Source organism: Rhinatrema bivittatum, chromosome 9 (genome assembly GCF_901001135.1).
Source record: "Rhinatrema bivittatum chromosome 9, aRhiBiv1.1, whole genome shotgun sequence".
Taxonomy (NCBI): Eukaryota; Metazoa; Chordata; class Amphibia; order Gymnophiona; family Rhinatrematidae; genus Rhinatrema; species Rhinatrema bivittatum.
In genome coordinates, this window is record NC_042623.1 from 143671179 (window position 1) to 143687326 (window position 16148).

Genomic DNA, 16148 nt, shown 5'->3' on the forward strand with positions numbered 1-16148 from the left:
GGAATAACTTGCTGGTGTGGCGGTTACTACCCTTAACCAATAAGCCTTGATGATTTTGATGTAACTGCAACATTGCTCACTTCAATGGCTTTGGAAAAGGGGAGTTGGATTCAGACAACAACCTACTAAGGCCCCGACTTTTACAGTCTGGGGGACTGATAAGAATTGGAGGTAACCTGCACAGAGCAGCAATCACTAACCTTAACAGAAAGCAATGGAGTATTACCCTTAACCAATAAGCCTTCATGCAACTACAACATCACTCTCCACTTTGATGGTAGTGGGGCGTAGAAGAGGAATTGGATTCAGATGACCACCAACATGGGCCCTGACTTTTATGGTCTGGGGTACTGATACGCAGACATAAGGGAAAGTACAGGACTGCTTCTAAGAACAAGTCCATAAGCAACCCACACCAGCACTGTCTGACAAATAACTGCACAGCAGATAGTACCATAAGAAGCTGACTGGGCAGACTGGATGGACCATTTTGCCCTTTTCTGCCATCATTACCATAGTACTATGTCTCAGACAACAATAAAAGAACCAAGGGCAAACTGAGAAGTAAAACATTATCCTCCTTGTTAACTGAGCAAACATTAAGATTACCTATGGATAACTATGTAAAGCCCTTACACTTGAAGTTAGGATCAAAAGACTTGATCGAACATGGGGGTAGGTTATCACATCAGAGGTCCAACTCCAGGACTGACAGGACTTCCTCCTAGGATAAAAACCATACCTCTCATACCCTGAAATCATAGGAAGAACATCTTTCCTTCCCCTTATCCCAGACAGCAATGAAGTAATCCCAAAGCCCAATTTCTCCCCAAAAGATGCTCAAATAAGATCAACAAATGATTCAAACAATATAACCAAACAAACTAGATAAAATAATCCATCTGCCAGGTCAAGAGAAGGGGTAAAGTCCATTGCCACAGTCCTTCACTGGCAAGCTGTCCCCTGGACCCTAAAAGATGATATGGACAAGGCATGGGTGGAACTGGCAGGCTCCATCAGCGACACAGGAGTGAAGCAACTCACAAGAGAGATGCAGGGGATGCTGCAATAGACTCTCAAACCAGTTCAGCAAACTGGAAAGACAGACATCAGAGCAGGGCTGGTAGGTAAATGGGAACTTGTTTTAGAATAAACTGTCTGAATGGCCAGAAGACCAAGGTGCTCACTGTTAGAAACAGTGATCCACTGATGGTGTCAATCTCTGAGTTTTGATTTCTGTAAAGTGTCTATAGATGCAATGAAATTCCTGGGATTCATTGACTTGACCCTTAATTTACAAAGATGTGACTCAGGTGGTGCATATTGCATTTCTCAAGTAACACATGGTGCATCAATTAAATCCATTAATTTATCTAAAATCATTTAAGAGTATGGGTCATTCTCTAGTAGCATCACACCTGGATTACTGTAACAGCCTGTGCAACCGCCTCTCGACTAACGCGCAGGCTTCAGGTGGTCCAGAATGTGGCTGTGGGAATAGTGCTGGGCTGCTCAAAAGGCATACCTGGGTCTCCATTGTTACACTTTATGGACTTCTGCTAGATTAAGCGTGCAATTTATAATCCTAATGCTGGCTTTGAGTACTGCGAGGAAATGGGCCTTTCTACCTCAGAAATAAGCTGTACATCCTGTTAAGAGTTATGCTCCAGTCAAGCTGCTTTACTGACTATTCCAACTTTCAAGACAGTGGGGAAAACTAAATAAAGAGTTTTCTGTGGTAACCCCTGTATTGTGGAATAAACTCCCAACGGATATTACGACTGGAACGTAACTGAGTTTCCGTAAGGAGGTGTAACCCTGTTTCCCTAGGATGGCTGGTAAAAGACGTAATCTCAGTTTTCATTTTGTAGTCAAGTATGTTTGAGATACAAGTTTCTGGTTTTGTTACCTAAACACAGATTACAAAAACAAATAATGTTAGCTGGATTTATTTTATAATTTTGATGAATACTGGTATGCATTTTTTTATCTACTGCATTTGATTTATATTTAATATTGAACACTGCTTTGGGCAACCTGAAAAGACTGGGAAGGAGGTATAGAAATCTTTAAAATAAATACAGTTTATACATTTTTAGTTGGAGTTAACCAGACCCATTTTAGGTCTCAGCAGGCACCTCCTCTGAAATGAGATGTAACAATATCAAAACAGTTCCTTGTTGGACATAAAATCTGGGTTATTAAGCAGATAGAAGTCAAAATTACAAATTCAACACTTAAAACAAGTTTAGACTTACTACTAAAACAATAATGATCAAGTGTGATTACTAGCAACAAGTTGCCTCTTAAGGGCCGATGTAGTAAGACCTGCGCTGAAAATCGGCGCTATTTTTCTGTGTGTATTTTTTTGAGCATGTGCAGCAAAACCCAGTGGCTCCGCAGGATGTAATAAAGGAAGGGAATGCAAATCAAATACACACTCAAGGCCCTATATGTAGAGACTCGCGCAGAAATCCACACAGAAACCCGCATTAATTATCAGCATGTGGAGACTCACAATTGATTCTTGGGGCGAAAACCTTCCCCTTTTACACAACAATGAAATAGTTAGTAGTACGAGAGTGGGACTGAAGGTGGGTAGAGCAATGTCTAACCCTTTCGTGATCTGACTCTGATCAAGTGGGAGCTATAATGGCGAATGCCTGGTGAGCGCAGGAAATGCAGCAGAGGTTCTTGTCTGTTTAAAGTGACATGTGCTAAATGGATGTGTAAGGCTCCAAGAAGCTTGTAAGGCCTGGAACGGCACATCCACAGTCTTGTTAGAGGATTTCTTCATACAGCCCTGGAGCTCAGACTATAAGTACGCACCAACCCCAGCAGCATTGTCTTCAGGTGGAATATTCATTGCCTGTATTCCCCCTCTGCGAGCAGCTTCAGTCAAGACAACCTGCTCCTCTCAGGCCCTCCCTCTCCTCCTCAGCAAGAAACTGCATTCTCTCAGCCTATTCTCCCCTCCGACCTCTCTCTTCTGCCACTCTGTAAGGCTTCTGCCACTGTTATTCTTTGCCTCCAGACAGGCACTTTAAACTTAACTCCTACCCTGACACAGGCGCTAAAATACCTGCTTAAAAAAAGCCCTCACTAACCATCCTTCCTGCTAGCGTGGCTCCCTGCATTGCAAGTTACGTACTATTTTCACGCACTCATGCTAAACCTGCAACGGTTTTTTGAGTGGATTTGTGTATGCATTTCACACTAAACGTGTTTACATACACACGTAAGCTTAGCACAGAAAACCACACGCAAATACGCATGCAAAAACCTGCGGCATGTTTACCACTGCTTATTACGTCGGCCCCTTAGAGAGGTAACTGCAAAATGCACTGTAGCTGAAGCAGGATTTCCTATGCAAGCAGCCTCTGCTCAAAGCCTTGAAATTACAATTACTCTCAGTGAAATACAACTGGTAATCACCTCCATTTAAAAAAAATAAATAAAAAAAATAAATAAATAAAAAAGATATATATATGTTGTGCGTTACCTTGCATCAAGTTGCAATCTGGTCTTTATTAGCCAAATGGGATTGGTCGTTGTTATCGCAGTAAAACCTAAATAAATATCTCAAAATTAGATTTCACATAACAAGAGGAAAAAAACATAAAATTGAAAAGCGTAATGTATGATGCTGGTATAACAGTAAAAGAAAGAGGAAGATCTTGATCTCGACAGTTTTAAAAACTACTGAAATGCTAGTAGTTGTGCAGATCTCCAACATTTTATGACTTTTACAAGTCCACAGAGCCAATGAACCCTCTTGCATTTTTACCATTTCACATGTTAATGAAAAAAAGAAATAGGATCCCAAACTATTAAAATTCTTCCCGTCAACCTTAACTCCCCAAGATTACTTACAAGAAGTCCAATTTTAACACATTTTGACAATAGGATTCTAGATTGATTTTACCAAAGCACAGTTTTATGATTAAAAGCACATTTAAATGCAATTGGAGTAACCTGAAAACAGTACAGGCTTTTTATTAATCAGATACAATCTAAGTAAGTGAATAAAGTTATAAATTCATATCTGCTGCAAAGTGGCAGCAAAGAGGCACTAATGGTATCCAAAAACCTTTTAAAATGTGCAACTTATGGATATGATCAATTGGAGAGCTTAAAATTTTAAAATATCAATAAAATTGATTTAGATATGAACAAAGATTGTCACTTGGCCCCATGAATACTTGTACAAGCATACAAACATTTCTAAATGTTATGATACTATGTTATCACATAAGTCAGTATCTATGTTGCAGTTAAGAAAAAATGATTTTGGTCTTCCTCAAAACAGAAGAGCACCTCTTATACCTGGCACAACCATCTGAGACAGAAGAGCGAGGTTAAAGGGGGCCCTGCAGTACCACAGAGGGAACTGATATCATCACATAATACATGTCCCACTTCACAGGTGGCAAAACCTGAGGAAGAAAGCTGGGAGGCAGGGAGTATATGGCATTTGCCAGGCAGTAAATACCTCTAAATTGCAAATGTCCACAGTAATTACATTTATATACCTCCTAAGACAACATACATTGTCTGCAAAACTGTTCAATCTTGATGTTTTATTTGGGAGTCAGACACCATCTTGATTTGGCATGGTCTTGAATGTTCAATTACAAGAAACCAAATTTCTGCATGCTTGTTCTTAAAGTTCCTTCAGTTATTACAATAATATAATCTTAATAAGCACAGCTTGTATACCAGTTACTTCTGCTCAATGCACAAGTATGAGAACAAAATAGAAATGGCAAGGGATCTTAACTGTTTTAATGTTTATCTAATGTGGAAGACTAGCAGCAAGATAAGAATATTATGGATTTAACCAGTTTAACTCGTGCCATGAGGTATTGGTCAGTAAGTGCATTTATGCTTTAAAGTATCTGAAAAAATACGGACAAACTCTGCAACCTCACTCACTCTGCACCCCCCCCTCCCCCTACACGCACACAAAGTCAAACATGACAGAAACAGGTCCTAGTTTAAAATGATCTGCATGCATCTATAAAACTTAGAATCTCATAGGTGATCTAATTAATTTTATTCCAAGAAAAAGTTTAAACCAAAATAGATATATTCTCTATATACAAATGCTTGTGTAACACTGGAAGGGTTTCAATGAAGCATTAAGCTCAACATGTAACAAATGTATTCTAGTGGTGTGCTATGTTATTAGTGAGATTTAGCATTGATGACTTACAAAATATATCTGCCATGGCTATTTATGAACAATGGCAGAATATAGGATCAATCAAATTGGACAAAGGGATAACTTGCAGAAGTGAGGAAAAACAGAGTTGCTTACATGTAACAGGTGTTCTCCAAGGACAGTAGGATGCAAACCCTCATACATGGGTGAAATCAGATGGAGCCCAGCAATGAAGCTGGACTTCAAAGTTTCGAGAAACTCTGAGCATGCCCTACTGCAGGGGGTTCGGTAACCTGTGGCATGTGAGATAATATTTACTGGCACAGCAGCAATGGCACAGCATTGAAAAGCTTCCTGATCCCAAGACCATCCCCGCCCAGCAGCCAAAAGCTTGCTGCCAGTTCACCATTCTGCCTGTAGATAGACTGGAATCTTACCTTGCAGCATGCTGCTCATGCCAGCTCCCGCCGTTGTGGATGTTGCAGCTTGCAGCACTTTGAAGTTCCCAGCGACACAGCCTTCTCAGGCTTCAGGAGGGACTCTGCTGCTGTCCAATCCAGAGGGGCCTGATTAGAGGCCTTGCTTACCAAGAAAAGCAGAAGCCTGGAATTCTGCTGCTCCCAGCAGCTGCTGCTGCCATCACTGACTGTGGCAGATTGCATAAATCAAAGGAAAAATGCAAGTAATGCCGATACTACCCTGCCTTTCCCTTCTCCAACATGATGGGGGAGGGGGACCTGAGCCAGAGGTTGAACTTTGAAGAAGAGGAGGCACACTGGAGAGGAGAAAATGCTGGCAGTGGCATAGTGAGGGGGGCGGGGGAACCAATGCCCCTGGGCACTCGCTTAAGTGGAGGCGCAGCAGCAGCAGGAGAGACCCCGGGGGCCGCCGGCAGAGCCCAACCTGCCGGCAGCCGAAGAGGAAGAGAGACCATAGGCCACCAGCAGAGTTCAACCCTCTGGCAGCCAAAAGAGACCGTCATGTTCTCTTTTATCTGCTGGGGCACAGAAGATGTGCACGCCCACGGATAAAGTTGTGCCTGGAAGTGCAGAACTCTGCTTCCCCACCCCCAGCTTAGGAAGGCCGGCAGGCTGTGGTGGAGCTCATCCCACTACAGCCTGAAGTCTGGAGACCTGTGGGGCCATGGTGGAGCTCATTCTACCACAGCTTGAAGTCAGTAGGAAGCCATGTGCATGTGTTTGTGTGAGAGCCTGTATGCATGTGTGTCTATGTGAGAGCCTGTGTATGTGTGTGAGTCTGTGTGACAGCCTGTGTGTCTGAGTGCCTGTGTGCATGCACCTGCAAGAGCCTGTATATCACATATAGGCTCTCATAGGAATGCACACACACGCACATGAAGTGTCTGTGAGAGAGAGAGTCTATGTATGTGAGAGATGTGTGTATGTGAGTATAGGCATGTATATTTGAGAGGAGTGTGGCAGCCTGAAAGTGAGAGCACGTGTGTGTGTGTGTGTGTGTGTGTGCTACTAGTGAAGACAAGACTGTGCCATGGCCCACCCATTTTGGGCTTAGGCCCATCTAATCAGCATTGCCCAGGGCCCAAGACAAGAGGCCCTGTTGCAGGGCCACCGCGGAGCCCATTCCATGGCGGACCGAGAAAAGGAGGCTATGTCACAGGGCCACCGCAGTGTTCATCCTGCAGCAGCCCAAGAAGAGGAGGCCATGCCACAGAACTGCTGTGGAGCTCATTCTGCGGTAGTCCCTGAGAAAAGAGGCTCATCCCAAGAAGAGGAGGCCTTGAGCAAGGAGGCCTGGAAGAGAGGTAGAGTCCCTAAGAGTGTGTGTGTGTGTGTGAGAACATGTGGGAGTGGGAGCCCTAGTGTGAGACAGCATGCAAAAATGAAAGCAAGAGTGAGAGCATTGTGTCTTTGTGTGAGAATAGGTGCCTACATAAGAGCATGTGAGACTAGGAGCCTGCGTGTAAGAGCATGTGAGAGCGTGTATGCGAGAGTGGGAGCCTATGTGCATGTATGAGGAAGGAAGGAAAGAAGACAGGAGAAGAGAGAAGAAACAGAGAATTAGAGAATAAGAGTCCCTGAGAAAGGAATTGGGAAGAGACAGACAAAAAAAAAAAAAAAAAAAAAAAGAGACTGGGACCAACCGATTAGAAAAATAAGATCAGACAATAAAAGGAAAACAAAATTATTCTGACTTTGAGCAACTGGAATATGCCATCTTTAGGCATGGGAATGTGCATTTCTTATACATTTGAATTTTGCTTATTTTTTTTTTCCAGTACTCCACTGTTCAAGAGTCTCTGGTTTCTTCCATTTCAGTTTTGTCTGCATGTTTCTGTTTCTAATTTGTAGACCTTTACTCTGTATTAGGTAAGAATGGATCTGTGCTCTGCGTGCGAGACTGAAATGCAGTATTTCAGCTAGCATGTAGTTCCCTGTAGGAATTTGTAGCAGTCCAGCTTGCTGTTTGTCCACTAGGTGATATATTAGTGTTTTAGGGACTCATATAATATTTGTATTACTGTCTTTTCATAGGTTGTATATTAGTGTTTTAGGGCCTAGAGAATATGTGCATTGCTGCCTTTTCATAGACAAGGCTGCTGCTGTTTTGAGTTCTGAGTTACTGCTTTTATGGCATGGTATGGCAAGGTTCTAGGTGGTTTTATTTATTTGTAGAGGGTGTGTGTTAGTTAATAAAGTGTTTGGCAATAGAGGGAGTTTGTTTTGTTACTGAGGTGACATCAGAATTTGAATATATTTTTTTTGCATGCCCTAGTTCTGAGCTGCACCCATTGCACAACTTAAATTCTTACAATTATGAGTGTTTCTGTTTTGGGAAAAAGGATTCATAAAAAATACATTCATATTTGTTTTATTACATTATTGGATCTGCTGTTTCTCTTAAATGTTCTTTGCTTTTTACATGATATTGTGTATTTATAAACTATAATAAATGAATATACAGATTAGTAAGTAATTTTCAATATTGGTAAGTGCTTGAAATAAGTTGTTAAAATATTTTAAAGTGTCACTCATGATGCATGATGGTTGTTGCATGCTACTTAGAAATCCATTGTCAGGTGTATGCTAAGGCACTATTTAATTATTAAGCGTATAACCGTATGCCTACTGCCCTCTCATGTTAAACTTGGGGGCTCCCTTCCACAAAATCCAGTTCTGGTTACGCCATTTGGCAACAGGCTCCTGCAGGTGGGGTCACTGCTCATGCGCCTGAGTTCAACTGAAGTGAGGGGAGACTGTGGTGACCGTTTTGGCCTTGGCTTGTGGTACTGGGGTAGGGAGTGCAGTACTGCTGGGCTTAGCCTGGGGGAGAAGGGACGGTATAGGTATCAGAACGGGGTGAATCATCTGTGACCTGGCCACACAAAGTTTTCTAGCTGCCAGGCTGCTGAAGATCTTCAGTATTTTGACCAAGCCTACAAATCACTAATGCTGGCATTGAGAAGCTTTCACCCCATAGGCTGTTCACAGCAGTCTCTCGGTTAATTTCTTTTCTGGGGTTTGGTATTAGTGTGACTTTCTGTAAACTTAATACAAGAAGGTTGGAAGTGGGAGGGGGAACAAATGCATTGGCCCCTGGATGCCCTCGCTATGCCACTGAGTGCTGGGTTTGGAACTGGGAGGAGAAGGGAAGGGGGTGTTGGAGGAGGCATGCACTGGGATTGGCTCTGGGGAGGGGAGATGGGGACAGTACTACTGAGGTTCAACCTGGGGGAAGGGGGAAAAAAAGAGTGCTGGGGTTGGGCCTGGGGAGGGAAGGGAAGAGTACTGGCTGGGATTGTAGGGCTGACTTTTTGAGAGAGTGGAGATATGGGAAGGGGAAGGGGAGGGAGAAAATGAGAGAGAGTGGGGAATAAACTAACACAAGACATGAGAGGTGTAATGGTGAGATGCCAAGTATGTGTTGTGCTAGGGTAATGTAAACTGGCACAAACTAAAAAGGAAAACAGCCGGAGTGAGCCAGAGGGTATCTGTGCGTGTGTGTGTATGTGTGAGACTGTATGAGAAAAAGAGGGTGTGCTAAAGTGTTGTGACAGTGACTATGTGGGAGGATGAAACAGAGGAAGACAGAACTTGAGAAGTGTACTTGAGAGTGAGAAGCAAGTTTGTAACTCCTCCATCCCCCCCCCAAAAAAAAAAAAAAAAGGAAATCCACACACACACCCTAAAATAATCTTAAAGTGACTGTAAATCAAAAGCTCACAAGAATGGAGAACAAGGGACATTTTTATCCTGATTAGCTTTAATTAATTATTGGGTGTTATTTGATATCTGATTTTTAAAACAATATTTTATTGGTGTTTTTCATTATTGGATGTTATTCATTTGTAAGTTTTGAAATATTTATTAGTATGATTTTACTTTATAATTGATGTTTTATATTTCTTGATTTTATTCTTTAATGTTTTATAGGGAATGGTATTTTCATTTTTCCATTGTTGCAGTGCACACAGATTCTGCTTCAGTATTTGCTTGCATGTTTTTATTTATATTTAACTTTATGGCCACTTTTTTTTGGTGAGGGTTTGGCTATGTTGTGCATGAGAGACTGGGCTGTGGTAATTCAGCTACATGTGTAATTTCTGTGGAGGGATCTACAGCAGCCTGGCTTGTTCAGTTTTCTTAATATGAGGGGTATTGATGTTTTAGGGGCTGGTGTAACATTCACAGTGTTGCCTTTTCATAGGGAAGATTGTTACTGTTTGAGGACTAGCAGTTAGGGCTGTTTTGGTATAGGTCTCAGTCATATTTTACATAAGAACTTTATTACTAATTATGACAAAATGGCAATTAAAATATTTAAAGTGCTTATGTAAAAATTGAATACTATACGTTTCCTCACATGGTTACAGTACGTTTTTGTGTAACCTGCTGCAAATTATAGGATAGTGATGATTAACAAATGTTGAAATTAAGAAGAGTGTGTCATGTGTGAGAAATAATTATTTTAATGGTTCCACCAAACCATACAGAGAGAAATGAGGCAGACCGTGGGATTCTGTTTTCAAATGGCCCAACCTGAAGACATGCAATGTGTGCCGCTGACCACATTTTTTTACACTTAAGTGGAGGATCAAACATTTTACAGACAAAATGCAGCATTAACAATGATGTGAGCTTCTTAGAAGGCATTCAAGTAATCTCTATGGACTGGAGGTTACAATCCTAAATAGCAATGGTATAACTGAATTGAAACTTCATGAAAGTGGGGTTACCTGTATGGAGGGGCCATGAATAAAGCCAAGGTTTAATGAGTATGGAAAATCTGGATTTTTAACAGGAAGGGGCAGAAATAGTGGAAGCCAACATTATAACAGATTCTGGATGAATATGGAGTGATAACAAAACAGCAGGGAAGTCAATTAAAAGATGTGGGAAGAGGGAGTTGATTTGCATATAGGAACTCATACACATCTACATAAGTGTAGAATAATCAAATGGGCATACTAGATGTGCCATTTTGGTCTTTATCTGCTGTCATTCTCTGCTGCTAGTTGATTTGCCAGAAAACTTTTATGCATGCCATTGATGACATTTTTTACACTTTGGTGAAGGATCAGCCATTAGGGACAAAATGGCAGTTCCTAAGAAAGCAAAGCTAAATATGCGACCATTTTGGCCCTCTTGGAGAGACCAATATGAATTCTTTCAACATAAAGATCTCTATGAGATGCAAGTGCTGCTTGCCCCACATCAAGTATCCAAAGACATTTTCAGAGGAAGCATAAGAAACACCAAGGATGAGGCAGACAAGGCAGAGTCAAATGAACCACTGCAAGAAATAGAAAGCAAAGCAGTACCTTTACTGACGTCTGTGACTTTAAAAAAAATCAAGCCACAGAAGGGAAGTTATAGAATTACACTATGTGTTCTAAAACATGCAGGGCCGGTGGAAGAAGTGGTGACCACCTAGAGCAGCACAGTCCCAGGGGCAGCAGCAAGACCCAGCTGGCAAGATAGAATTCATTGGGCCAACTCGCCGGATGATGAGACCGTTGCGGCAGCTCTCAGGGTATTTATATATCTATCATTTCTTATATACCGCACATCAGATTCCAGATCTGGCCAGAGAAGTATACAATATACAATAAAATATATTAAAAATAAAAGTTCAAAACATTAAAAACTCCCAAATCTGCCTGTACCACTCACAGCGTAAAATTTGTCCAAACTATGATGGGAAAAGCCAGGCACCTTTTGCTTGAAGCTGAGACAATTCTGTTCAGCCCTCACCTCCAAAGGTGCCTCCAACTGAGAACATCCTTTTCCTATTAGACAGTTCACAGATATCCTGTCTAAATGGACCCAACACTAACGCCGTTGATTTAGAGCGTAAATTATGCATAGGGACATAACATATGATCTTTTCTTGTAGGTACCCTGCACCCCTCCCTCCATTTATTGCCTTAAACATCAGAGTAATTAATGTCAAATTTGCCCTCACTTCGATAGGTAACCAATGAAGGTGCCTTAATAATGGTGTCGCATTCTCTCTTCGTCAAAGACCAAAAATCAAATGCGCAGCCATATTTTGTACAACCTGTAAGCGTGACCTGACTGCTGATCTAATGTTTCTCTCTTCTTGGCACCTCCCCCACCCATCCCCAGGAGAGTGGAGTAGCTGCCTGTACCGAGTGGAACAAGTGACATCTAGGTTGAAGGCTGGGAGAGAGAGAGAGAGAGAGAGAGAGAGAGAGAGAGAGAGAGAGAGAGAGATCAGGAGGGTCTGGACAAGAAAGGCTGGGCCAGAGAAAGGGAAGATGTTGAGAGAGAGAGCGAGCAGTTCTGAGAGAACAGGGATTCTGATAAAAAAAAAAAAAGCTTGGGGAGATGGCATGGAATGAGAAAGAAATGGCTGGAGGAGGGATTGAGGGATTAACTGGGGGTGGAAATTTGGGGATTGAGGGGAAGAACAGAGACACAGACTGGATGAGAGGGTGAATGAGGGAGAGAGGGAAGGAGAATGGCCCCAGGTGGAGAGAGAATTGGAATTGGTGGGAGAGAAGCCTAGGGATGGAACAGCAGGGGTTTGGCCTGGGGAGTGGGGACATAACATGAGCAGGAATTGGGAAATTGAGTGGGATAGCAGGAATATTGGAAATAGAGGAAGGGGGAACAAGGATTGGACGATTGGATGACGTGAGGAAGCCCATGGAGGGGGCAACTAAGGTTGTGATTTTGTTATGTGTACAGAGATTTCCATTTTGCAAATCTTTCCTTCTCAATGCAGCATAATATCGAAACATGGACTGTGTCAGGGGATTCACTGTGATTACTGAATTTTAAAAAGTGCATTTTTCTAGTGGAAGATATATTTCTAGACATTTAATAAAGACTCATTCATATTATTGGGACTATATATGAAGATTTTTCCCTCACACACTGTTTTGATACATTATATCAAAATATGAGTTGGTGTTTTCATCTACTAATTGTATTCAGTGATTGGAATGTGTCACTTTGGGAATGTGCATCTTATATTTGTATTTTTTCACAGTATAAAAGGAAATGTTACTCCTGGGACAACATAAAAGTCTGCCTGTCGCCAAGTCAGATCTTCCTCCCCTTCTCAGACATCTTCCCCCCACCCACACAGGCTTGACCCCCTCTACTCCTCTCCCAAACTTTTCCTTGTTCAAATTGACTCTCTGCTCTCTTCTTCCTTCTCTAGTTCTGATTTTTCATTTTTTCTCTCCCTCCCTTCTTCATCTCTCTCAAGCGGACTATTTTCTTCTTCCTCCTCTAGGTCTGAACCCTCTGCTTTCTCTCCCTTTAGCCTTTTCCAGGCCTGGCCCCCTCCATTTTTTCTTCTATCCTTTAGACTGTTATGGGCTCCATTTCAGTGTGTGTGGGCCACTGCAGACACAGCCTCCTCTTACTTACAGCCTGCAAGGGCCAAGGCAATGTGCTGATGCTTCCTTCCAGTCTGCACAGATCATGCTTTCTTCACTATTGCCTACCCACGATTGCAAAGTGTGTGCAGAATTTTAGAATTCTGTGCGGGAGAGGAATTCTGCCCAAATTATGCAGTGTACAGAATTCCCTCAGGAGCAAATGTGTTACTCTTTTTTGAGTGTTGCACTGCTTACAGAGTCTGGCTTCTTGTGGTTTCAATTTCAGTTTTTGTATTCAAGTTTCTAATTTGCGGTTACTTATTTTGCATTTGGTAAGGTTTTGTCTCCATTATGCATGTGTGACCAAGGTGAAGTATTCTGCTATTGTGTCTTCTGTGTAGGGATCTATAACCATCTAACTTGTTCTGTCTTCCAGTAGCTGGTGTATTGATGATCTAGCTAGCACCTGTTGTAATATTTTTCATAGATAGGATTGCTGCTGTTTGAGTCCTGAGAGTTAGTGCTGTTATGGTATGGCATTTTTCCTACATAAGTTCTGAGTGTCTATTTGGAGGGTTTTCAGCATTTAGTCTGGTTGGCACCAGAGTAGTGCATTTAAATGTAATATGCATATCATAAGTGACAGTTATCTCAGAAGCCTGTACTTTGAATGTTTCTTTATTTGTGTGCTATATAGATAAATATGTTTATCTAGAAAAAATATCTATTTGATACAAAATTTAGATTTTTCAGTTGACGTGACATGTAGCATCATGGCAGAGAGAAAAAAACTGGCTGAGGCACTTATTGTAAATAAAGGGTTAAAAAGGAAAAACAGGCGAAGCAAGAAGATTCCTTGCTGAAGTATTTTTGTCCACAGTATCAAGATGAAGGTAGTTCAAGGGATCTGTCTGAGACTGAAGCAGAGATGACAGTTTTGCCTAGCTTCACAGAATGAAGTAGAATTTGAAGAGCATAATATAGAAGATGAATCAGTTGAGGTCCAACAGGATCAAGATTTGAGAGGATGTGAAGAAGAAAGTGCCATCAGTTGAACTATGGTAACTGCTACTTTGCTACCCAAAGGTGATGATCATGTGAGACAAATCTTGGTGGAACATGGACCAGAACAAGTTCTGCAGTTTGATTTCCCTAAAGATATTAATCAAAGAACATTTTCAATAAGTCATTATAAAAGACGACTTGCTAATGGAGATGAAATACACCGTCTGTGGCTTCAGTACTCTGTCTCAAAGGACTCTGTTTTGCTTCTGTGTATACGGTTTACCATTAGCACAATTGGTGCAATACCTCTATTTGATAAAGGTTCCAAAGAGTGGAAGAACATATCTACAATTTTAGCAGCGCACAAGAGAAGCAATGAACACTTTGAGAATTTCTAAAAGTGGAAAAAACTTGAACTGCAAATGAAAAACAAGAAAGTTGATGGAGAAAATGTGCACCTTATTAAACAAGAAAAGAATTGGCAGAAAATCTTGAAATTACTGATTGCTTTAGTGAGAGCTCTTGGTATGCAAAATCTGGCCTTTCAGGGAACACAGAAAGACTACACATCCCTCGTAATGGAAATTTCCTGAAACTTGTAGAATATTTAGCTTTGTTTGATCCACTTATGCATGAGCATCTTCGTAAGGTAAGAAATGCTGAAACATGTCTACTACCTTGGCAAAGATATACTAAATGAACAGATTCAGCTTGTATTCAACACCGTCAAAGAGGAAATCCTAACATCTGCTCATGCTGCCAAGAACGTCTCAATCATTTTAGATTGCGAAGTACCAGATGTAGGCCAAGTTGAACAAATGACCATGATTCTTCACTTTGTTGACACTGATTCAGACCCTGATAATTATCAGTCTGTAAGCATAAATCCAGGAGACATCTGGGGCTGGAATGAGACACTAACCTTCAGTCAGAAGATATGTCATTGCCCATTGAAAATGTATGTGATCAAGACTATGACAATTGAAGCAATATCAAAGGGAAAGAAAATGGTGTGCAACAAAATTCTGGATTTTAGTCCATGAGCTTTGTTTCTTGCAGTGTACATGCTTTGAATTTGGTTGTAAGTGATGCTGCTAAGTGTTGCTTTGAGGTAATGGCTTTCTTTAACTAGTATAACATGTTTATGTAGATTTCTCAGCGTCACAACATCATTGGTAAATTCTAATGCATCATGTGTTTACTCTTAAGGTGAAACCACTGAGTGAAACAGTATGGGAAATTGAAATTCATGCAATGAAACCTCTTCGCGACCAATTAGGTGATATCTATGATGCCCTAAATTCAAATCAATGATGACACTACCCTAACAGGATCATCTAGCAATACCTCACTGGTAAATGTACAAGTTGTTGTAAAAGGTTTTTCAAGCTTCAAATTTGTGGTTTCTCTTGCGTGGCATAACATTTTTTAGATCACTATGACTAGCAAACAACGTCAGGTGAAGTAATTTGACATATACACAAGGCCACTGAGCAAATGAGTGCAACCAAGATGTTTCTTTTAGACTGCCAGATTGATGAAGGGTTTGTGAAAAAAAATGGGAAATGCAGGTGAAGTTGCTGAGGAGTTCGAAGTACCTGCATGTGTTGAACCAGAGCCAGTCTGTATTAGGTGAAAGTAGTTCACATATGAAGCTGATAAGCCTATTTAGATTGCAGAGGAAAAATTCAAAGTAAACTTATTTTGTAGTCCTTGACAGAGCAAATACAATCAGTTGAAGAAGAAAGAGTCACGCAGATGCATCAAATTAGTTCTGTGTTTGGCATCCTCTATAATATTCCTCTATCCTCTATAATATTTGCAAATTGATGTTCTAAATGAAATTCTGGAACAATGCTTGAAACTGGAGCAAGCTTTACAACACGGGGACTCCAATGATATTGTTGCTTCAGATATGTGCAGTGAATGGAAGCCATTGCAAGACTGATTCAAAAGAGACCACCACCATAAGATGTATTATACTTTATATGCAAAGTGACAGATAGTGTCCCTAACATTTACCACCCTTTGGTTTACATTCTCTCATTGTATTTTGTTGAGCAGTAACCAGCCTCATGCCAGTCCAGATAGGGGGGAAATTAAGTAAAAGTAATAGATAATGTACATTTATATTCTCTTTTTCAT

General features: G+C 41.1%; 1 protein-coding gene across 2 annotated transcripts in view; it reads right to left on the reverse strand.

Moving 5' to 3' along the window:
- SLC25A36 (solute carrier family 25 member 36) overlaps positions 1-16148 on the reverse strand; it is a 178214-nt gene that overhangs the window by 19319 nt on the left and 142747 nt on the right. For both annotated transcript variants that reach the window (XM_029615153.1, XM_029615152.1), the window contains one exon: positions 3503-3569. In XM_029615153.1, the coding sequence (XP_029471013.1) occupies positions 3503-3569 (67 nt within the window). The remainder of the gene's footprint in view (positions 1-3502; positions 3570-16148) is intronic.